The sequence below is a fragment of the Chiroxiphia lanceolata genome, chromosome 27 (assembly GCF_009829145.1).
Source record: "Chiroxiphia lanceolata isolate bChiLan1 chromosome 27, bChiLan1.pri, whole genome shotgun sequence".
Taxonomy (NCBI): domain Eukaryota; kingdom Metazoa; phylum Chordata; class Aves; order Passeriformes; family Pipridae; genus Chiroxiphia; species Chiroxiphia lanceolata.
The window spans coordinates 1,092,172-1,113,491 of NC_045663.1; the positions used below are offsets into that span (position 1 = coordinate 1,092,172).

Here is a 21,320-nt window from a genome sequence, read left to right on the forward strand (position 1 = left end):
CACTAATTACAACAATAACGATATAATAACGTGCTGATAATAATTATAACGACACCCCACGCCTCGGGCTTGTTGAAATAGATTTTTTTTATTGCATTTCTGCAGGTTTTACAAAAATATGACAAAATAAATTAAAAAGAAATAAATAACCCCCTTCCTTTCCTTGAATTCCTACAGAAATCCAACGCAAAGGAAAACGGAACGAAACAAAACAACAACAAAAAAAAGACCAACCAACCGTCCCAATCCTTCCCTCCCCTGCACAGCCACTGCCCCCGGAGCCACATTCCAGACAGGGAGATGCTTTGGAGAGGGAAATGGTTCCGAGTGCCCCGGGCTGGGGGTCCGGGCGCAGCAGGGCCCTGCCCTCCCCTCCGGGATGGATCCGGGATTGGTTCTCTCAGGAGGGAAACGGGATCGGTGTCGTTCCCCTGAAGCCCAGCGGGTGTTTTTTTGGGAGCGGCAGAGCAGGAAAACTCGATGGAATGGAGGGAGGGAGGGAGGGAGAGTGCCCCGACCCCTCCCTGCTCTCGGGGACCTTTGGGCCCCAGTGCTCCCAGTGTTCCCAGTGCTCCCTTTTCCCGGGCTTCGCCCCAGAATGTCCCTCATCCTCCTCTCCCTGTGTCCCCCACATGTGGGAGGGTGAGAAGGGCCCAGAGCCCTCCTGGCCCCCCCATTCCAGGCCCAGCAAAGCTCCGGGGTGTCCCCGGCTCCCAGGGGGGAGCCCATTTCCCTGGAAAACATCTCCCTGCGCTGTTCCCTCGGCAGCGGAGCAGCAGGCGGAGCCTCGGCCCTCTCCTGCCCTTATTGCTGTATAAAATGGCTTCTTTAGACCCCCCAAAAAACTGAAATTTCCGTGAATTCTGGAAAGAGGCGGCGGGGAAAATCCAACCTGACGTTTTCTGCAGCCCAGGCCTGGGGGATTTTTTTTTTTTTGGGGGTGGGGTGGGGTGGGGGGAGAAGGAGGGCTCAGCCCCCCCTGCCTGGGCCAGGCACAGTGAAGGGGTGACCCCCGGCAGCCCCCTCCCCTTTCCCCGGCTTCCTTTGGGAATGTGGGCGGCTGCGGGCGGAGCGGAGCTGGCGGCGAGGGCCGGGGGGGAGTGACGGGGCTGGGTGTCCCCACCCGGGTCACCTGCGAGGTGCCACCACCCCGGCCCGGCCCCGAAAGCGAAGCAGAGCCGCAGCAAAGCAGGAAAGGGGGAGCTGGGACACCCCCCCCCCCCTCCCAGCACGGACAAGGCTCGGGAAGCTCCAAGTCCAGACCCGGCAACGCAAATCCGGCAAAACCTTCCCCCGGCGGCGGCGAAGCGGCTCCCACCCCCCTCCCCGTCCCAGCCCCTTCCTTCTCCCGGGCTCCGGCGCGACCTCCGCGCGTGCGAGCGCCTTATTGCGAAATAATTCCAGGGAATACGAAACTGGAGATGGGAAGGGCCCGTCCCGGCTCACGTTGCAGTCCCGGGGGTCGGTGCCAACCCCCGGCTGAAGGAGGAGAAAGTCACCGGCGTCGGGGTTTGGTTGGGTTTTAGTGCAAGAAACGCTGCCCGTGCGGGGGAGGCCGGGTGGCTGCTGCTCATCCCGCTCCATCCCGCGGCAGGAAAAGGTCCCGGTGCTGGGAAGGATCCGGGGCGGAGGCGGCGGGAGCGGGACGGAGCAGGGCACGGTGCCATGGCCGGAGGGCAGGGGGTGTAGGCACGGCTGAATCGGGCTCCTCTGGCCGCCGATCCCGGGAATCCCGGCCCTCCCGGCGGGTCCGGGAGCGGCACGGGGCCACACCGGGATAACTCCCACCCGCGGGCGTGGAAAGCCGCCGGGATGCTCCATCCGCGCCGCCGCTCAGGAATCCTCGGCGCGGGATCCGGGGTGGCAGCGGGTCCCGGCGGAGGGGCCGGGGGGGCACGAGGGGACGCAGCAGAGGGGACCGGGGCAGAGCGAGGGGCTGGCGGCCGCTGGGCTCGGCCCGGCCCCGAGCGGGGGGGCGGCCAGGGGGGGCGAGAGGCTGCCAATGGCCACGGCTGCCCGGAGGAGCGAGCGGGCGGCTCCCCGCGCTCCCGGCCCCCCGAAAGCCCCGGTTAGAGCCTATAACCGCCGCTCTCCTCCTCCGCCCGGCTCTCCGGCTCCTCCCGGCCCCCCTCCTCCGCAGCCCCGTTGAGGTGGGACTTGCTGGGCACCGAGCGCTCGGGGTCCGCCGAGGGGCCGGGCCGGGGCTGGGGCGATGCCCCGGCCGTGCCGCCGTTGCCCGCGGCCCCTTCGGACTTGCCGAAGTTGAAGAGCTTGCCGGGGTTGAATGGCTTGGTGGGGGACTGGACCTTCTCGGTGGCCGCGTCCCGCTTAGTCTCCGGGGATTTGAGGAACTTGAAGCTGAGGAATCCGGGCAGCTTGTTCTCGCTGCCCGTGGGCGACTGCGGGGACCTGGCGGTGGCCGTGCCGCCGGCGCCGGCCCCCCCCGACAGGAACTTGCCCTGCAGGGGGATGATCTGCTTCAGCTTCATCACGTTGTTGGTGGCCAGGAGGGAGCTGGGGCGCTTGGGCTTGTCGGAGCCGTGCGAGGAGCCCCCGGAGCCCTTCCCTTTGCTCTGGCTCTTCTCGTGGGCCGGGTCCTGCCCGGCGGCCTCGGGCTTGGCCTCATCCCGGCTGGATTCGCGCTCCTTCCGCGCCTGGTACTCGGCGTGGCGCTGCCGCTCCTCCTCCTCCCGCTTGCGCCGCTGCTGCTGCTGGAAATGGTGCTGCGCCTGCCGCTCGTGCTTCTGCCGACGGGAGCGCGTCAGCCCCGGGGGGGCCTCGGGGGGGCTCAGCGGCCACCGGGACACCCCGGGGAGCCCTCCCACCCCAGGAGTGCCTCGGGGAGCCCACCAGGTCCGGGGACACCTCAGGAGTCCCACCAGGTCCAGGGACACCCTGGGGAGCAGCCCACCCATCCCTGGAAACACCTCGGGGAACCCACTGGCCCTGGAAACACCCTGGGGAGCCCATCAGGTTCAGGGACACCTCAGGGGTCCCACCAGGCCCAGGGACACCTCAGGGGTCCCACCAGGCCCAGGGACACCTCAGGGGTCCCACCAGGTCCAGGGACACCTTCGGGAGCATCTCACCCATCCCTGGAAACACCTCGGGGAACCCACTGGCCCTGGAAACACCCTGAGGAACCCACCAGGTCCAGGGACACCCTGGAGAATCCACAAGGTCCAGGGACACCCTGGGGAGCAGCCCACCCATCCCTGGAAACACCTCAGGGAACCCACTGGCCCTGGAAACACTCTGGGGAGCCCACCAGGTCTAGGGACACCTCAGGGGTCCCACCAGGTCCAGGGACACCTTGGGGAGCAGCTCACCCATCCCTGGAAACACCCTGGGGGTCCCACCAGGTCCGGGGACACCTCAGGGGTCCCACCAGACCTGGTGTCACCTCACAGAGCCCAGTGGCCTCAGGGACACCTTGGAGACCCCCCTGGCCCTGGGTTCAGGGGTCCCAGCCCCATGCCCAGCCCTGAGCAGGGTCCCATCCCAGCCCCACCCACCTTGAAGGCCTCGCGCCGCTGGTATTCCAGCTTGGCCATCTCCTCGGCCACCCAGGCGGGAATGTCAGGAATGGCCACCTGGATGATGTACTTCAGGAACAGGGCGAAGTGCTGTGGGGGCACACGGATCTGGCTGAGCACCCCTGGCACTGCCACCCCCTCCCAAATCCCACCCCGTGGGGAACGGGGGAACGGGGAGACCCTACAATAACAGCAGGGGGGGATTCCGGACCCCACCCCGTTGTTTGGCAGCACGAGCTGCCTGCAGGGAATGTGTCCAGGGATGTGCACGTGTGGGATGGACACCTCGGGGGGGTGGGTTTCCAGAGATTTGCCTGCCCAGGGATGTGATTATCCAGGCATGCACATGGCACGAGTGGGATGGGCCTGTGTGGGATGAACATGTCCAGGGATGTTCATGTCCAGGGATGTTCACGTCCAGGGATGTTCATGTCCAGGGGTGTTCATGTCCACATATGTGAGTAGACAGGAAGGGAAGGGAAGATCTGTGGGATCCCTGGGCCAAGACCACACCCTGCCACCACCTGGGGAGACCCTACACAAACCCCCGGCCGTCAATCCCGGCGCCAATTCCATACCTCCAGCACCACCACGGAGATGATGGCTCCCTCGGGGCTGAGCCACGGGAAGAGCCTCTGGAGCTGCCCGCACTGGGCGATCAGGTAACAGTTGACCACGATGGCCAGGACGCCCATGGCCTCCATCACCTTCTGCAAGAGCGGCAGTGCCGGGGGTGAGCCCCTCAGGGCTGAGCCCCCCTCGGAGCCCCCCCCGGAGCCCCTCAGAGCCCCCCGGCCCCTCGGCCCACCTGCCACTGGCCGATGCTCTCGACGCGCTGGCCGAAGGGTCTCTGCAGCCCCGTGCAGAGCTTGAAGGCGTCGCTGCGGATCTCGATGACGTTGTTGACCAGGGCGCACATGGCGGCCAGGGGGAAGGCCGAGGAGAACAGCACCACGTACCCGAACTGGATGAACATCTCCTGGTAGTCCTGGAAGGTGTCCTGGGGACAAGAGCTCCAAGGTCATTGAGGCCCCCCGTGTGCCCCATCCCCAGCTTGTCCCCCAGCCCAGAGCACTGAGGGCCATGGCCAGGCCTTCCTCGGACACCTCCAGGGGTGGGGACTCCAAACCTCCCTGGGCAGCCCCTGCCAAGGCCTTAGCACCCTTTCCAGGAAGGAATATTTCCCCAAATCCAACCTGATCCTCCCCTGGCACAGCTGGAGGCCGTTCCCTCTCATCATGTCCCTTGTTCCCTGGGAGCAGAGCCTGACTACCCCCTGCTCCCCCCTCCTGTCAGGGGGTTGGACAGAGCCAGAAGGTCCCCCCTGAGCCTCCTTTTCTCCAGGCTGAGCCCCCCCAGCTCCCTCAGCTGCTCCTCATACAATTGACTCTCCAGCCCCTTCCCAGCTCCATTCCCTTCCCTGGACACTCTCCAGCCCCTCAGTGTCTCTCTTGTCACAAAGGGGCTCAAAACAGACCCCAGGACTCAAGGTGTGGCCTTGAGTGCCCTGGCCCTGTGGCCACACTGATTTTTACCCAAACCAGGTGCCCTCGTCCTCTTCCCCACCTGGGCACACCTTGGCCCATGGGCATTTTCCCCCCACCAGATCCTTCCCCGCCCGAGCCGAGGGGATTTGGGGCTCCCCCCCCCGGGGCTCACCTCGTACTTCTTCATGCAGCTCTCCACCTCCGCCTGCGTCAGCTGCGTGGAGTAATCCTCCTCGGGCGGGTCGATCCACGACGCCCGGTTGCGCCTCCGCCCTTCCTCCTCCCCGTCCTCCTCCTCCCGCCTCCTCCGGGCCCGCGGCACCACCGCCGGCTCCGCCGCCTTCGCCGGGCTCCCGGGGGGCCCTTCGGCCTCGTCGTCGTCCTCGCAGAGCTCGAAGACGGCGGCGGGGTCCATGCCCTTCTCCACCATGGTGGGACTGCCCTCCTCGAGGAAAGGCTCGTCCTCGGCGCCGCCGGGCTCCCCGCGCCGCTCCGCCCGCTCCACGAAGCTCACCTTCTTCAGCTTCAGCCCGCAGTCCAGCGCGCTCTCCTCCTCCGAGTCCGACTCCCGCCGCTCCTCCTCCTCCTCCTCCTCCTCCGGGACCCCGCAGCCGCCGTTCAGACACTTCTTCTCGCCGCGGGGCCCCTCCGGGGGGCGCGGGGGTTGGCGGCGGGGGGCGAGCAGGCAGAGCAGGCTGTGGGCGAGCTGCCGCAGGCTGCGCAGGTTCAGGTCCCCGCGGCGCAGCCGCTGGTACAGGTGGGGCTGGGACACCTCCCGCACGTTCTGCAGGAACTGCCGCGTGATGAGCAGCGTGGCCAGCATCTGTTGGGGACGCGGCTGTCACCCGGGGGAGGAGGAGGAGGAAGGGGGGGGCGGCATCCCTGTCGCCTGCCCCTCCCCGCGGGGTCCCTGCTCCTGCCTGTCCTCCCCGTCCCTGCAGGGTCCCCGCTCCTCTGCGGTCCCTCCTCTTCCCTGTGGTCCCCTCGGCGTCCCTGCTCCTCCTGTGGGGTCCCTGCTCCTCCCTGTTGTCCCCAAGGGGTCTCTGCTCCTCCCTGTCCTCCCCGCGGGGTCCCCACTCCTCCTGTGGGGTCCCTGCTCCTCCCTGTTGTCCCCGCGGTGTCCCTGCTCGTCCCGTGGGGGGTCCCTGCCCCTCCCCGCGGCCGTGCGGCCAGAGCAGGACACCCAAAACCCGGTGTCCCCTCTCCTGTGACCGCCCCGTCGGTGACGGCTGATGGGGTGGGACCTCAGCAGTGCCACCGCCAGCTGCGGCACAGCCGGGGAGGGGGACACCGGTGTCCCTCCCGGGGCCGGGGGGGGGTCCCGGGGTGGGATGCAAGGGGGATGCCCCGCCCCTCCCTCCCCGCTCCTACTTTGGATACTCCCAGTCTCCAGCAAAAGCTCAGGAGGCCCTTAAGGAAGATGAGAGAGAGGTGGAGGTGGAGGAGGATGAAGGGGAGAAGAGCCTCTTTGAGCTGCCGCACGAGGCTTTGGGAGAGAGAGAAGATGAGCAGGAGCTGCGGAAGGGACAGAAGAACAGACAGACACAGACAGAGAGACGCCGTGAGCGGGACCGGGGACCCCCGGGGGGCGGAGCAGCCGCAGGGACCGTGGTGGGAGCACGGGGGGGGGGGACACCCCGGGAGGGCACAGGGGGACAGTGGCGGGGGGCGGGGTCGAGGACATCCGTCTGTCCGTCCGGGCGGTGCCGGGGGGGCTCGGGCCGGCCCCGGGCACGGCCCCTCACCTCCTTCAGCCGTTCCATGTCTTTGAGGTAGAAACCGATGTAGAAAAGACTCAGGTAGGAATTTACAAACTGAAACTGCGGGAGAAGAGGGGGGGGTGAGTGTGGGGGGGGCACCGGCACCCCTTGGTCCCCTCTGTGTCCCCCGGTGCTACCAGAACCAGTCCCCTCTGTCCTTCCCCTCTGAGGTTTTTGGGACCCCTCCAAACCCCTCTGTACCCCCAGCACCATCAGGACCCCTCTAGTTCCCCCTGTCCCCCACAGGACCCTTACAGGCCCCTCTGGGGCTGCTGGGACCCCTCTGTCCCCCTCGGGAACCCTCCCATTCCTTCTGTCACCCCATGGAGCCACTGGGACCCCTCCAGACCCTCCAGTCCCCTCTGTCCCCCACCAAGGGCTGCTGGGACCCCTCCAGTCCCCCTGTGCCCCCCCGTGTCCCCCTCACCAGGACGATTTTGATGATGAGGTGTTTCTCGTAGGCGCTCTGCAGCCGATAGTTCTCTGCAAAGCACAAATGGGGAGGTTCAGGGGGGGCTCAGGGGGGTGGTCCCAGCTCCCAGCCCTGCCTGGACCCCCCTCCCAGACCACCCCACGCACCCATGTCATTGAGCCAGTAGGCCACCTTCTTGTACAGCTCGTCACAGGCGGTGACAATGACGGCCAGGATGATCTTGGGCAGGAAACGGATGATCCGGGGCAGCTCCTGGATGCTCAGCACGAACTCCTGTGGGGACAGGGACAGGGATGGGACAGGGACAGGGATGGGACAGGGACAGGGATGGGACAGGGGCAGGAACAGGATCAGGGGCAGGGACAGGGACGGGATCAGGGGCAGGTACAGCAATGGGGACAGGGTCAGGATCATGATCAAGGGCAGGAGCAAGGAAAGGGATGGGGATGGGGATGGGGATAGGGTGGGAGGCAGGGACATGATCAGAGTCAGGATTAGGGTCAGGGATGGAGACAGGGAGGGAGACAAGGACAGAGTCAGGATCAAGGACAGGGACAAGGTGGGGATGAGGGACAGGGACACAACCAGGGTCAGGGTCAGGGTCAGGGATGGGGACAGGGGCGGGTTCAGGATTGGGGCAGGATCAGGGTCAAGTTTAGGAGCAGGGACACAGTGAGGACAGGGACAGGGTCACCACGGAGCAGGGGCAGCCCGGTAGGGCCGGGACAAGGACCCACCTGGAGCTGGAAGCAGCCGAGCATGAGGAGGAAGACGAGGGTGAGGCAGGCGAGGCAGACGGGCAGGCTGACCAGGCACTGGAAGAGCAGCCGCTTCCAGGGCGGGTAATAAAACTCCTCAGCACTGGTCACGGGGCTGATCCTCTTAACGCCCTAATTGGGGGGGGGGACACAACGAGCTGGGACCCCCCCCTTCCCTCTGGGAGCCCAGTGCTGGTGGGAGCCCTGGGGAACCCCCCAGGGAAGGGGGTCCCCCTCCCCTCACCCTGAACTGGGGCCGGGGCTCCTCGATGGACTCGGGGGGGGTGTCCAGGGTCCCCCACTTGTAGGCGAACTCGGCCCCCCGGCGCTTCCACTCCTCCAGGAACAGGGTGGCCCAGATGACGTTGAAGATGGCAAAGACCACGCAGGAGATGTCCTGGCTGGTCTGAGGGACGGAGGGAACCAACTGCACCGGGGTTGGTCCCCTCCGGTCCCCGGCACACCCCCCCCAGCCCAGCCCTGGGGAGCTGCAGGGTGCTCCCCCTGCCCACCCCACCCCTGTGGGCTTGGCAGCCCCCCCAGCTCAGCAGCAATGCCAGGACTGAAGGACTGTGGGGAAAATCTGGAGTGAGGAGGGATAGAAACCCACAAGGAGGGATGGAAACCCACAAGGAGGGATGGAAACCCACAAGGAGGGATAGAAACCCACAAGGAGGGATGGAAACCCACACAGAGGGGCTCAGAACCCCCAAAAAAGGGTGAAAACCCTGCCGTGACCCCCCCCCCCCCTGCCCAGGAACCGACTCCATCTCCTGCCCCCCCTCACCTGGTCGCTCTCAGTGAAGGTGTAGAGGATGGAGCCGAAGACAGCGGGATACACCATGGCCGAGGTGTAGAAGCCCAGCCAGGCGAAGTACATGGCGATTTTCACCCCAAAATAGTCACAGATGTCATCTGGTGGAGGGAGGGGGACACACAAGGGGGGTGTGAGCGGGGCTGGGACCCCCCAGACCCCTCTTTTGTGACACCCCCCCCAGAAGTCTCACCGAGGGGCTGGGCCTCGCACACCGCCTGCACCCAGGACTTCATCAGCCGCTTGAGGATCCTCTGCTCGTGCAGCGGGAAAACCTGCTGGATGACCCCCCGGGCCGCCAGCTCCGGGACTGCACCGGGGACACGGCGTCAGGGACAGCAGGGACACTGCCAGTCCACCCCCCCCCGAGCCCCCCTGGGACCCCACACGGCCCTGGAGGCGTTGGGGTTGGGGCAGGGACAATGGGGTGACCGTGGCAGGTCAGGGCTCTGTGGGACACCCCTGGGACATGGCTGGCACACGGGCACGGGGAGGGGGGCAGGGGATGACAGGGGACCCTTGGTGGGCTGGTGGCCCCCGGGGCCTCCATGGCACAGTCCCATGGGCAGGGGGAGCAGGGCAGTGGGGGGGGACTGCTGTGCCATGCCAGTGCCACACAGTGCCACGGAGCTGCCCTGTGGTGCCATGGAAGTGCCATGGAGCTGCCCTTGGTGCCCTGCCGTACTCACTGATGGGCTGTCCCTCGAGGAAGTGGATGTTGTGCAGGGCCTCTCCCTGCTTGGCCCGCAGGTTCTCCAGCCAGTACCTGATGATGTTTTGCCGTTCCTGCAGCACCATGGAGGCTTCAGATCCCGGGGATGGTCCCGATCCCTGTCCCTGTCCCTATCCTGTCCCCTCCCTGCCCCGCCTTGTCCCCAGCTCAGGGGATGGCTGGGTCAGTCTCCAGCTGGGATGGGGCTCCCTAATTCCCTGGGGAGGGGGAGAGGACCTGCCTTCCCTGCCCCATGTCCCTGCATCCCCATATCCCTGCATTCCTGCATTCCTACATCCCCATGTCCCTGCATCCCTGCATTCCTACATCCCCATATCCCTGCATCCCTGCATTCCTACATCCCCATATCCCTACATCCCTGCATTCCTACATCCCCAAATCCCTGCATCCCTGCCCAGCATCCCCACAACCCTGTATCCCTGCCCCCCTGTATCCTTGCCCAGCACCCCTCCATCCCTGCTCAACATCCCCAGACCCCTGTATCCCCACCTCCTTGTATCCCTGCCAAGAATCCCTGTATCCCCACATCCCTGCATTCCCATATCCCTGCCCGGCACCCCCCGTATCCCGCCCCGTGCCCCCCCGTCCCCGCGTGTCCCACCTGAGAGGTGAAGAAGTAGAGCTCGTTCTCGATGTTCTCGTAGATGTAATCCTCCTCGCACGAGAAGCTCCTCATCCCGCCCCCAAACTCCGCCTTCACCGGCTTCCGCAGCCCGATCTCGTCCGCCCCGCGCAGCAAACTGGGGACAGGGACACGGCTGGGACAGGGCTGGGACACGGCCAAGGGGACACGGCTGGGACACGGCTGGGACATGGCCAAGGGGACATGGCTGGGGACATGACCCAGGGGGCATGGCTGGGGGGACGTAGCTGAGGGGATGGGGATGGGACAGGAATGGGACACAGCTGAAGGGACAGGGATGGGGGGACGGGGATGGGACAGGAATGGGACACAGCTGAGGGGACACAGATGGGACACGGCTGAGGGGACATGGCTGGGACATGTCCAGGGGGACGCAGATGGGACACAGGCAGAGTGACACGGCTGGGGGGACGTGCCTGGGGGGACACAGCTGGGGGGACTTGGCTGGGGCATAGATGGGACATGGCTGAGGGGACATGGATGGGACAGGGCCAGAGGGACAGGGATGGGGGGACATGGATGGGACATGGCCAAGGGGACACGGATGGGACACGGCTGAGGGGACATGGCTGGGACATGGCTGGGACACAGCCAAGGGGACATGGATGGGACATGGCTGAGGGGACACAGCTGGGACACAGCTGAGGGGCCAGGGGGGAGCGGGGAGCCCACCTCTCGTAGGTGGCGGTGACGAAGAAGGCGTAGACCCGCGTGTGCTTGTGGTGCCGGACCTGCACGATGAGCTCGGGGATGCCCAGGCGGATGTGGTTCAGCAGCCACAGCAGCGTGTGGTCGTCCGTGGTGTCTGTGGGGGGACCGTCAGCACGGGCCACGGCCCACAGCCCTCCCCAGGGCCCCATCCCCACCTCTCCAGATACCCCCCATCCCTCCCAGGGCCCCATCCCAATCCCCACCCCTCCAGATACCCCCCATCCCTCCCTGTGTCCCTCCCTGTGTCCCTCCCTCATCCTGGTCTCCCATCACTCCATAAGTCCTCGATCAATTCCCACATCCCCCGTCTCTCCCCACGGCCTCCATCACTTCCCACATTCCCATCCCAGTCCCCATCCTGATTTCCATCCTTTCCCACATCCCCCACCCCTCCCCATGTCCCCATCCTGGTCCCCATTCCTCCTCACCCTCCCATCATTCCCTGTGTCTCGTATCCCTCCCCAACAACCCCTTTGCTCTCCATGTTCCCAGTCCATCCCCACATCCCACATCCCTCCCCACGCTCCCAACCCTCATCCATCCCCACATTCTCACCCCTGCCCAGTTTCCCCACCTCTCCCCACATCCCACATCCCTCCCCGTGTCCCCTGTCCCCACCCCTCCCCGCATCCCACACCCCCCATCCCTGCAGCCCCCCCCCCCCGGGTTCTCCAGGTATCCCGGGTTCCCCGGGCACGTCCCTACCCGGGAAGGTCATGAGCACGTCGCAGTTCTCCGTGGGCACCGTCTTCATCCAGGCCTTGTGGGACATGATGTAACGCCCGGCCTGGAGCAGCCGCTTCCCGAAGAGTTTATCTGCCGGGGGGAGGGAAGGGATGAGCAGCCGCGGGATCCTGTGGGGTATCCCCCCCACACACAGACATCCCTGGGAACCAGATCCCAATCCCCGATGAGTCACGGGGCGAGGGCGGGGACCCCCGGCTTGTCCCCGGCTGTCCCCGGCACGGCCGCGGCCGGAGGTCACGGCCCCGCTCCCGGTGACGCTGCCCCGGGCTCAGGTTTCTCCTTCGGCGGCTGCGGGTGCCCAAAACAGCCCCGGGTGCCCAAAAACAGCCCCGACAGCTGCCGGGGAGGAGCCGCCAGCCTGTCCTGGCATCCCCGGGGTGCCGGTGCCGCGGGACGTCCCAGGGTGCCCCCCTGCAGCCCCCTCAAAAGCGCTCACCTCTGCCCGCGGCCCCTCGGCGGGGCCGGGATCCGGCAGGGCCGCGGCTCCGAGAGATGGAAAACCGCAGGAAAAATGGGGATGTCGAAAAAGCAGCCGGTCTCCATGGAAACCCGGGGAGGCCCCGCGCCGCCGCGGGGAGGTGGGATGGGGACAGTCCCCACAGCCCCCGGCGGGTCCCAGCACCGGGACACGGCCCCTGTCCCACTGTGGGGTGGCCACACCGCTGGGACACGCGGTCCCCGAGCCCAGTGTCCCCATCGCACCTCCTGGGGCGGGTGGGGACGAGGGACATCCCAAAATCCTGCCCCGGGATGGCAGGATGGGGCGTCCAACGGTGCTGGGGTCCCGCAGGACCCCGTTCCTCCCAGGCCGGCCCCCTCCCTGCCTCAGTGTCCCCTCCTCAGCCAGCGCTGCCCAGGGGATGTCCCGGCCTCTCCAGCTGCCCCAGGGCTGGGAAGGTCCCCGGGTTCCGGAAAAACAGGAAATGCCAAACCTGCTCCGGCAGCTCGTCCCAGGGAACGCACCCCAACTGCGGGCACCTCAACTCCGGGCACCCCCTGACCCGCCAGGACCCCCCTGGCTGGGCTGAGTCCTCCCAAACTCATCGCCCGAGCTGCCGAGCTCTGAAAGGCTGCCCTGTCCCGGCTCTGTGGGTGGGAGTTGGGGACAGTGCCAGGCTGCCATGCCAGGCTGCCACCCCCGGAGGGGGACTGCTCCGGCACCCTGGGCATGGCCGTGTCCTGCCCTGCGCTTCCGGGGGGTGCTGGGTGGGCACAGGGTGCTGGGCTGCTGAGGTACCAGGGTGCCAGGGTGCTGGGGTTCCAGGGTGCTGTGGTGACGAGGTCCTGAGATGCCAGGGTGTTGGGGTGCTGGGCTACCAGGGTACCAGGGTGCTGAGGTGCCTGAGCACTGGGTTATTTGGGTACCAGCGTGCTGGGGTGCCCGAGATCCGGGGTGCTGTGTCCCAGGGTGCTGTGTCCCGGGGTACCAGGCGGGCACAGGGCACCAGTGGCCGTGGCAGCGCTCCCCGGGTGACGCCGGCGGGCTGAGCTCACCACCCTGCATTATTTATGTCCCGCCGGGAGTGGTGGCACCGGGCACGGGTGGCAGCTCTGGGCACCGCGGGGGCCCGGCCCTGGGCACGGCCACTCTGGCACACGTGTGGGCAACCGGGGCGATGCCCGGCGGGCACCCACCCCGAGGGCTCGGGTGCAGGTGCAGGGGGGGTTTCCCTGCCCAAGGTCATGGGAAAAGAGGGTTCCCCAGCGCCCCTCCTACCCCCCCTCCCCGGCTGGGGTCGGGGGGTGACCCACCTTCGTCCCGCTCCGGCCACGGGTCCCTCAGGCCCCGCTGCCCCCCCAGCACGCGGTGCCGCCACCGAAGCAGCACGAGGGCTCCGTGGGGACGGGGCACGGTGTCCCAGGCAGCGCCGCCCCGCCGTGCCCCCCCGGGTGTCCCCGTCGGTCCCCGCGGCCCCCGTGTCCCGGCGGTGCCGCTCACCTTGGCTCCCGGGATAAGGTCACCGGAGCTGCAGCGTGGCGGGTTCGGGCACGGCCCCGCCGCCGAGAGGAGCCCGCGGCCGCCGGGCACGGAGCGTTCGGGGGAGCGGCCGCATCCCGGGGGGGGGTACAAAGTGGGTCACCCACCCCCAGGCGGGACTCCCGCTCGGTGGCACAGCGGGCACCAGGCCCTGCCTATCCCCCCCCCCGACCCCACCACGCGGACCCCCAACCGGGGGGGTGTCACCTGACCCAGCGCCACGCGGGGGGGGGACCCCAGTGACAGCTTGGGGACCCCAACACAAAACCTCCACCCTGCACCACCCCTCTGCCCTGAGGGTACGAAGCTGGTCGGGGGGGGGGACACCGGCCTGTCCGGGGTGGGGGGGCAAAAAGACCTTCCTGGGGTGGGGGGTGACACGGGGGATGCACGGACGCGGTGCTGGGGTGGTCACTGGTGCGTGGGGGACCTGGAGCTGCACGTGGAGCCCATCCCGGGGGGCACGGAGCTGTCCTGGGGGGACACACACGCCCAGCCGCGATCCCCAGAGAACCGCAGTCCCCCCCGCCCCAGCGCGGGACCCCCGGGGGTGGCACACGGAGCTGTCCCGGGGGGATGCTCAGAGCCCCACCGGGAGCACCGGCCCCCCTCCGCGGTCCCGGAGAGCCGCATCCCGGCCGACATCCGCATCGAGCCGCAGGGAGCTGCCCCCCCCCGCCCTCCCGTCCCCCCCGCGTCCCTCCCGCCGCCGCCCGCAGCCCCCCACCCCCCCTCAGTCCCCCCCAGTCCGCCCCGGTCTCCGCCCGGTTCCCCCGTACCCAGGACGCCGGTGGGGGCCGCCGGTTCCGTTCGCTCCTCCCCGGCCGGGGCCCGCCGGGGCCGGTCGCCGTCCTGCGCTGCGGCCGCCGGCTCGGGCATGGTGCGGGGCTCGGCGGCGGCGGGGGCCGGTGCATTGGGGCCGCCGGGGCCGCCGGGGCCGCCGGTGCCGCCGCCGGTGCCGCCGGTGCCGGGCGGGAGGAGGGACAAAGGCGGCGGAGCGGAGCCCGAGAGCTCCCGGCCCCTTTAATGCTCTGGTTGGCCGCCGTCTCCCCAGCGCCGGTCGCACCGGCCACGCGTGTCCGGCCGCGCCCCGTGGGGGGGTCGTGGGGGGAGCGGGGGGGTGGCTCAGCCCATTCAGGGGAGCGTCGTGGCCCCCCGGTGTCCCCCCCCACACTCGGGGTTACCCCGTGTTCCCCCAGGCATCCCCCCACCCACCTCGGGGTGACCCCATGTCCACAGCGTCCATCGCCCCCTCAGTCCCCCCCTGTACCCCCAAACCCCCCCTTACCCTGCCTGTCCACGGGGCTGCCCCGCAGCCACCCCTAGTGCCCCCCCGGACCCCCTCAGTGCCCCCCCCCGTCCCAGCACCACGCCCGGGTGAGGCGGTTCCCAGCGAGGGGGGACCAGTAACCCGAGCGGGGTGTGCGATGTCCCCCTGACATTTTGGGTGACCCCCCCTCCCCCAGTCTACCCCCACACACACTCGTGGGGGACCCCCCGCAACCCCCCCGCAGGGCTGGAGGGTCCTGCCCGCCCAGTGCATCCTGTGAGCCCCCCCAGCACTGTGGGCACTGAGGTGGGGGCACCCCTGTGCCAGGTTCCTCTCAAGCCCCCCTGAGCTCCCCCTGTGGCTATTTCGGGGCAGGGACCGGGTGCCAGCACGGCTGGTTGGTGCCACCAGGAGCTGTCCCCCCCGCTGGGATCTCAGCTGGAGCGGGGGGGGGACAGTTTCAGCTGGGGGGGGACAGGCTGGGTTGTCTCCAGGCCTGGCCACTGTCCCTATTTTGGGAAATGGGGCGGGCACAGGAAAAGTTGGGCACAAGTGTGGGAAGGGGGCCCCGAGGCCTTGCAGGGCTGTGCATCCAAATGACCCTGAATCCCCCCCCCCCCCCCCCGCAGGAGACCCCCTGATCCCACCCCTCATCCCTGGCCCATGGAGCATGGGGGATTTGGGGGTGTCCACAGGGATTTAGAAGAGGAGGGAGCATTGATAGTCTCTGGTATCCTGGGAATTCCAGCATCCTGGCCAGCATCCCTGCCTGCATCCCTGGCAGTGTCCCTGTCTGAATCCCTGGTTGAATTCCTGTCTGTATCCCTGTCTGAATCCCAGCCTGTAATCCTGCCTGCATCCTGGCCAGCATCTCTGCCTGTATCACAGTCAGAATCCCACCCTGTATCCCTGTCTCTATCCCATCCTGTATCCCTGTCTGTATCCCAGCCTGTATCCCTGTCTGTATCCCAGCCTGTATCCCTGTCTGTATCCCAGCCTTTCCCGGCCACGCCGCTGTTGCTCCTCCCCACTCCAGCGCCTTTGTCTGCACGACCACCCCCCTTCCCGGCCCCCCGCGCTCCCTCACCCCCCCCCCCCCCAAAACCTGCTGCAAACCGACCCGAGATTTTGGGGATCGGGAAGGGGGAACACCCCCAGAGCAGGGGGATCACCCGGTCCTGGCTGCCCGGACCCCAACCCCTGCCCCCCCCCCAAACTTGGGTCCCGGCAGGGGGTGGGATCGGGACGGGGATGGGGGGCCAAATGAAGTGTAGGATGGGGAGCGGGCTGGGCTGGGCTGGGCTGCGGGCTGGGATGTGGGATGAGGAGCGGGATGCAGGCAGGGATGCAGGCAGGGATGCAGGCAGGGATGGGGTGCGGGATGAGGAGCGGACACAGCCGTGACGCTGCTCGGGAATCATTTCTCTGGTTCACGGAGCGTTGCGGGCGCGGGCGGCTGCGCGGTGGGGGGGTCCCTCCCGCCGCACGCGAGGGGCCTGTTTGTGGGGACCCCCCACCCCGTAACCCAGGGGTCAGTCCCGACCCCCCCCGCGTGGATGAGACCCCCCCTTGGATGGGGTAGGGGTTCCCCGGGGGATGAGTAGCTCCGCCTTGGCTCGGTGCGGAGCCGGGGCTCAGCCCCTCGGGGTGCGGGGGGTGCCAAGCGCAGGGACCCCCCCAGGGTGGGCAGGGGTCCCCCAAAACTTCCAAGTGCTTCAGAACAGCTTGTGTCAGGGTGGGGTCAAAGGAACCTCCCCCGCGAGGCACGGGGACACCAGTGGGTGCAGAGGAAAGGGACGGACGGGGCAGGGGTGGGCTCCACCATGGCGAGAGGGGGGGGTCGCCCCAATTCTCCGGACACGGGTACCCCCACAGCTCAGGGTCGCGCGGAGCTGGGGGTTATTTTTAGGGTACAGCCGTGGCAAGGGGACGGAGGGGGGGTGTGTTCCAGCCCAGTACCCCCCGGGAGCAGGGTGGGGACAGGCGGGGACGGCCCGTGGGGGGGCTGCGGGCGGGGACCCCCGGGCAGGGCCGCGCCCCGCGCAGGGCGGAACCGCCCGGTCCCCGCGGCTTCAGGCGGCGCAGCGCCATGGCCGCTTCCGACCAATCAGAAACGCGACCGCAGCATTAAACCCGCCCTCTTGCGAGCGCTGGCCAATGGAAATAGGCGAGGTGGGCGGGGCGAGGCGCCCGCGCTGAGGCCGGCGCGGGGTGAGGGCAGCGTGAGCCGCGCTCATGGCGCTGCCCAGGGCGCTGAGGGCGGCGGGGGGCAGGTGGGGGCACCCCGGGGCTGAACGGGGGGTCCCGGGGAGGGGGTGAATACCCTGCGGGGGAGGGGGGACTTTGGGGAGGGGGCGCACGGAAAGGGGTGTGCGTGGGGGTAGGGCTGCCCTGGTGTGGAGGGGGGTGCACGTGGAGGGGAGTGCCTGGGGAGGGGAGTACCTGGGGAGGGGCTGCTCGGGAAGGGGGAGTACCTGGGGAGAGGGTGCACGGGGAGGGGAGTACCTGGGGAGGGGCTGCTCGGGAAGGGGGAGTACCTGGGGAGAGGGTGCACGGGGAGGGGGAGTACAAGGGGAGAGGATGCTTTTGGGAAGGGGATGCATCTGAGGAGAGGGAATACCCGGGGAGGGGATGCCCTTGGGGAGGGGGTTCACCCGGGGAAGGAGTGCCCTTGAGGTGGGGGTGACCCTGGGGAGGGAGTGACTCTGGGGAGGAGGTTCACGGGCAGGGTCCTTTGGGGTGGTTGAGGTGGACTCTGCACCCCCTGCACCCTCTGTGCCCCCCCGAGGGTGTGGATAAGGACCCCCCACCCCTTCCCAGGTGGGCGCGGTGCCTGAGCTCCTCGGCGGGGGTCGGAGGGGACACCATCTTCGCCCTGTCCTCGGCCCCCGGGCGCTGCGGGGTCGCCGTTATCCGCGCCAGCGGCCCCGGCAGCCGGGGGGCCCTGCAGACCCTCACCGGGACCCCCAAGCTGCCCCCGCCCCGCGTCCTGGCCCTGCGGCGCATCCGCGACCCTGACACCGCCGAGACCCTCGACCGCGGGCTCATCGTCTGGTTCCCAGGTGGGGGGGGGGGCTGGGGCTCGGGAGGGGTCTTCGGGGCTTGGTTGGGGGTGGTCTCGGTGCCCGGTGGGGGTCTCGGTGCCTGCCACAACCCCCTCGCCTGGGGGGACCCCTCGGGGGTGGTCCTGGGTCACCGCTGGCCCCTCTGCACCGATCCCGTAGAGCTGCTACTGGAGGGTCTCTCCTGAGCCCCCCAGAGCTCCTATGGGGTCGAAATGTGCTTGTTCCCACGGGAGGGATGTGCCGGGTCCAGGGGGCTCGGATGGTGCCCACCCAGGCCGTGTGTCCCTGCAGGACCCCGGAGCTTCACCGGGGAGGACTGTGCCGAGCTGCACGTGCACGGGGGGCCCGCCGTGGTCAGCGGGGTGCTGCGGGCACTGGGTGAGCCCCCCCTGTCCCTGCATCCCTCCTACCCCCTCTTCCATCCCTCCTGCCCCTCTCCCATCCCTCCTGCCCCTCTCCCACCACATCCTGCCCCTCTCCCGTCCCTCCTGCCCCTCGGGGTGCTGAGGGTGCTGGATGAGCCTCCCCCCATCCTTCCTACCCCCTTCCCCTTGTATCCTGCCCCTCGGGGTGCTGGGTGAGCCCCCCGCACCCCTCTTTCCCCCCCCCTCAGGGTGCTGTGGGCAGGGGCTCACGGGGGGGGCTCTCAGGGCGCCTCCCGGGGCTCCGTCCCGCCGATCCCGGGGAGTTCACGCTCCGAGCGTTCCGCCGGGGGAAGCTGGACCTGACGGCGGCCGAGGGCCTGGGGGACCTGATCCGGGCGGAGACGGAGGCGCAGCGGCGGCAGGCGCTGAGGCAGATGGAGGGCGAGCTGGGCCAGCTCTACCAGCGCTGGAGCGACACCCTCACCCAGGTCAGGGCCACCCCGGCCTCGGCTCCGGCCGCTGGTCCCTCCTCTGGGGCCCGGGGACGCAGTGGGGTGTCCCCCTGACCCCCCTCCCGCCTCCCAGGCGCTCGCCCACCTCGAGGCCTACATCGACTTCAGCGAGGACGACAACGTGGAGGAGGAGGTTTTGTCCCAAGGTGAGGGGGGGTGCTGGGGTTGGGGGAGTTGCTGGGACACCCTGTCCCTGCTGTCCCCCCCCCGCCACATCCCCTGTGCCTGCAGTGGTTTGGGGGGGTGCTGGGACACCCTGTCCCCGCTGTCCCCCCCTGCCACGTCCCCTGTGCCTGCAGTGGTTTGGGGGGGTGCTGGGACACCCTGTCCCTGCTGTCCCCCCCTACCACGTCCCCTGTGCCCGCAGTGGTTGAGGGGGGTGCTGGGACTCCCTGTCCCTGCTGTCCCCCCCCCATCACATCCCCTGTGCCCGCAGTGGACGGCGCCGTGCGGGCGCTGGAGCGGGAGATCGGGGCCCACCTGCGGGACGGGCGCCGGGGGGAGCTGCTGCGGGGGGGGGTCCGCGCCGTCATCGCCGGGCCCCCCAACGTGGGCAAGAGCAGCCTCCTCAACCTGCTGTGTGAGTGAGGGGGGCACGGGCTGGGGGCGGGGGGGCCGATCCCAGCCGGGAAGGGGTTCCCCGGGTTCCTCCGGGAATCACCCCCCGCGTTCCGTGTGTGTGTCCCCCCCCCAGGCCAGCGCCCGGCCGCCATCGTGTCACCGGTGGCGGGGACGACGCGGGACGTGGTGGAGGTGGCCCTGGACATCGGGGGGTACCCCCTGGTGCTCAGTGACACGGCCGGGCTGCGCGAGACCACCGACCTGGTGGAGCGGGAGGGGGTGGCCCGTGCGCGGGACCGGTGAGGCCGGAGGGGGCTGCACTGGGGGGGGTCACTGACCACCACGGGCCGGCTGGGAGGGGGCGGTTGGTGGCCCTCTGCCTTACCCTGTGTCCCCCCCAGGCTGTGCCAGGCTGACCTGGTGCTGGCCGTGCTGGATGCCAGCGTGGTGCCCCCCGAGCCGGCGGGGCTGGGGGCCGCACTGGGGGCCCTGCAGGCCCCACCCGACACCCCCTGCGTCCTGGTACTCAACAAAGCCGACCTGCTGCAGGGGGACGAGGGTCCCCTGCACCACAGCTGTGCCCAGAGACCCCCCCTGCCCCCCACCACCCTCCTCTCCTGCAAGACGGGCGAGGGGCTCGACTGCCTCCTGGAGCTGCTGGCGCGGGAGCTGGCGCGGCTGTGAGTGCTCGGCACGGGCGCGGCGGGGCCACCAACACCCATCCCGGCTCCGGGGGGTGCTCCAGGCTGGCTTCTCACCCTTTCCCAGGTGCGGGGACCCCCTGTGTGGCTCTCCCAGCCTGACCCAGAGCCGGCACAGCCGGCACCTCGGGGGCTGTGCCGCGGCGCTGGTGCGGTTCGGGCGGGAGCGCCCGCGGGACCTGGCGCTGGCGGCCGAGCAGCTGCGGCTGGCGCGGCGGGAGCTGGGCCAGATCACCGGCCACGTGGGCGCCGAGGACGTCCTGGACATCATCTTCAGGGATTTCTGCGTGGGGAAGTGAGGGATGTGCCCGGGGGTCCCCCCTCGCCGGGCCGGGCGCCGTGGGCAGGGAGCGCCGGGCTCCCCGTGCCGGGATTAAACCGTGGTGCCTTCGGTGGCTCTGGTGTCTGTCCCCTCCCTCCTTCCCAGGCTGGGCTCCTGCGTTTTCCTGGCTCGGGGGGAGCGTGTCCCGAGCCCCAGACATGGGAAAAAACCACTGGGAGAGGCCCCGTTTCCTGGCCAGGAGGACAAACAAGGAGCTGGAGCGGCTGGAAGGGAAAAGCCACCCCGGGCATCCCTCTTGGGGTGTCCCCCTCCCCACCGTGGCATGTGAGGGGCTCAGCATCCTGGTGGGTCCATCCCTGTGCCCCAAGTGTGCTCCCAGCCCCAGGGATGCACGTGGGGGGGCTTGGGACCCCCGGGATACAACCCCAAGCCATGGGATAAAGCCCAAGCCACGGGGATGTGGGATCACCCCCAGCCCTTGCACCCACTGGGCAGCTGTGGGCTCTGCCACCCCAAAGGTGGGTGCTCCATGGGGACCCCTCACTCTCCCACCCCCAGCTGGGGCTCCCAGGCTCTGGAAGCATCTGGGGCTCCGAGATTATTTATAGTGAAGCTCCAGGAAATCCTCTGGCAGTGAGAGGGTCCCCCTGGACCCCCGGCCGAGCTGTGTGGGGGCAGCTGGGACAGCGAGGGACCCCCTCTGTGACCCTGATCCCGTCCCACCCTGGCACTGGCACTTCCAAGGGCTGGGCAGGGATGGGGGCACCCGGTGACATCCCCATCCCGGGGGTGGGGGGGGGCAGCAGGAGCACGTGGCCGCTGTTATCCCAGGATGGATGTGGCTCGGGGGGCCCAAGCGGGACCTGGGGGACACGGATGTGACCTGGGGACGGGAGAGGGGGTCGGGAAGGGGATGGGGGCCAAGTGGGAGCACTACGTGCCGCCGAGGTGCTGGCAGGGAGC

General features: G+C 68.7%; 2 protein-coding genes across 3 annotated transcripts; one reads left to right on the plus strand and one right to left on the minus strand.

Annotated features, from left to right (window-relative positions):
• Positions 1–72: 72 nt before the first annotated feature.
• Positions 73–14,490, minus strand: ANO8 (anoctamin 8). Of its 2 annotated transcripts, none has more exons than XM_032711790.1 (18): positions 14,380–14,490; positions 11,581–11,691; positions 10,837–10,969; positions 10,123–10,261; positions 9,478–9,574; positions 8,982–9,098; positions 8,762–8,889; positions 8,219–8,380; positions 7,954–8,106; positions 7,363–7,489; positions 7,211–7,266; positions 6,769–6,843; positions 6,395–6,538; positions 5,196–5,846; positions 4,345–4,536; positions 4,115–4,246; positions 3,516–3,626; positions 73–2,744 (listed from the first exon to the last, which is right to left on the minus strand). In XM_032711790.1, exons 1-18 carry the CDS (start codon positions 14,477–14,479, stop codon positions 2,070–2,072), a joined length of 3,303 nt encoding a protein of 1,100 aa, XP_032567681.1. In that variant the 5' UTR covers positions 14,480–14,490; the 3' UTR covers positions 73–2,069. The 2 variants fall into 2 exon arrangements, with proteins under 2 accessions (XP_032567681.1, XP_032567680.1); XM_032711789.1 differs by having other exon boundaries at positions 8,219–8,401.
• A 2,615-nt stretch (positions 14,491–17,105) lies between these two features.
• Positions 17,106–20,469, plus strand: GTPBP3 (GTP binding protein 3, mitochondrial). Its single transcript, XM_032711661.1, has 9 exons — positions 17,106–17,143; positions 17,691–17,932; positions 18,227–18,313; positions 18,586–18,788; positions 18,886–18,958; positions 19,249–19,392; positions 19,507–19,672; positions 19,775–20,053; positions 20,142–20,469. The coding sequence occupies exons 1-9, from the start codon at positions 17,106–17,108 to the stop codon at positions 20,371–20,373; spliced, it is 1,464 nt and encodes a 487-aa protein (XP_032567552.1). The 3' UTR covers positions 20,374–20,469.
• Positions 20,470–21,320: the final 851 nt, after the last annotated feature.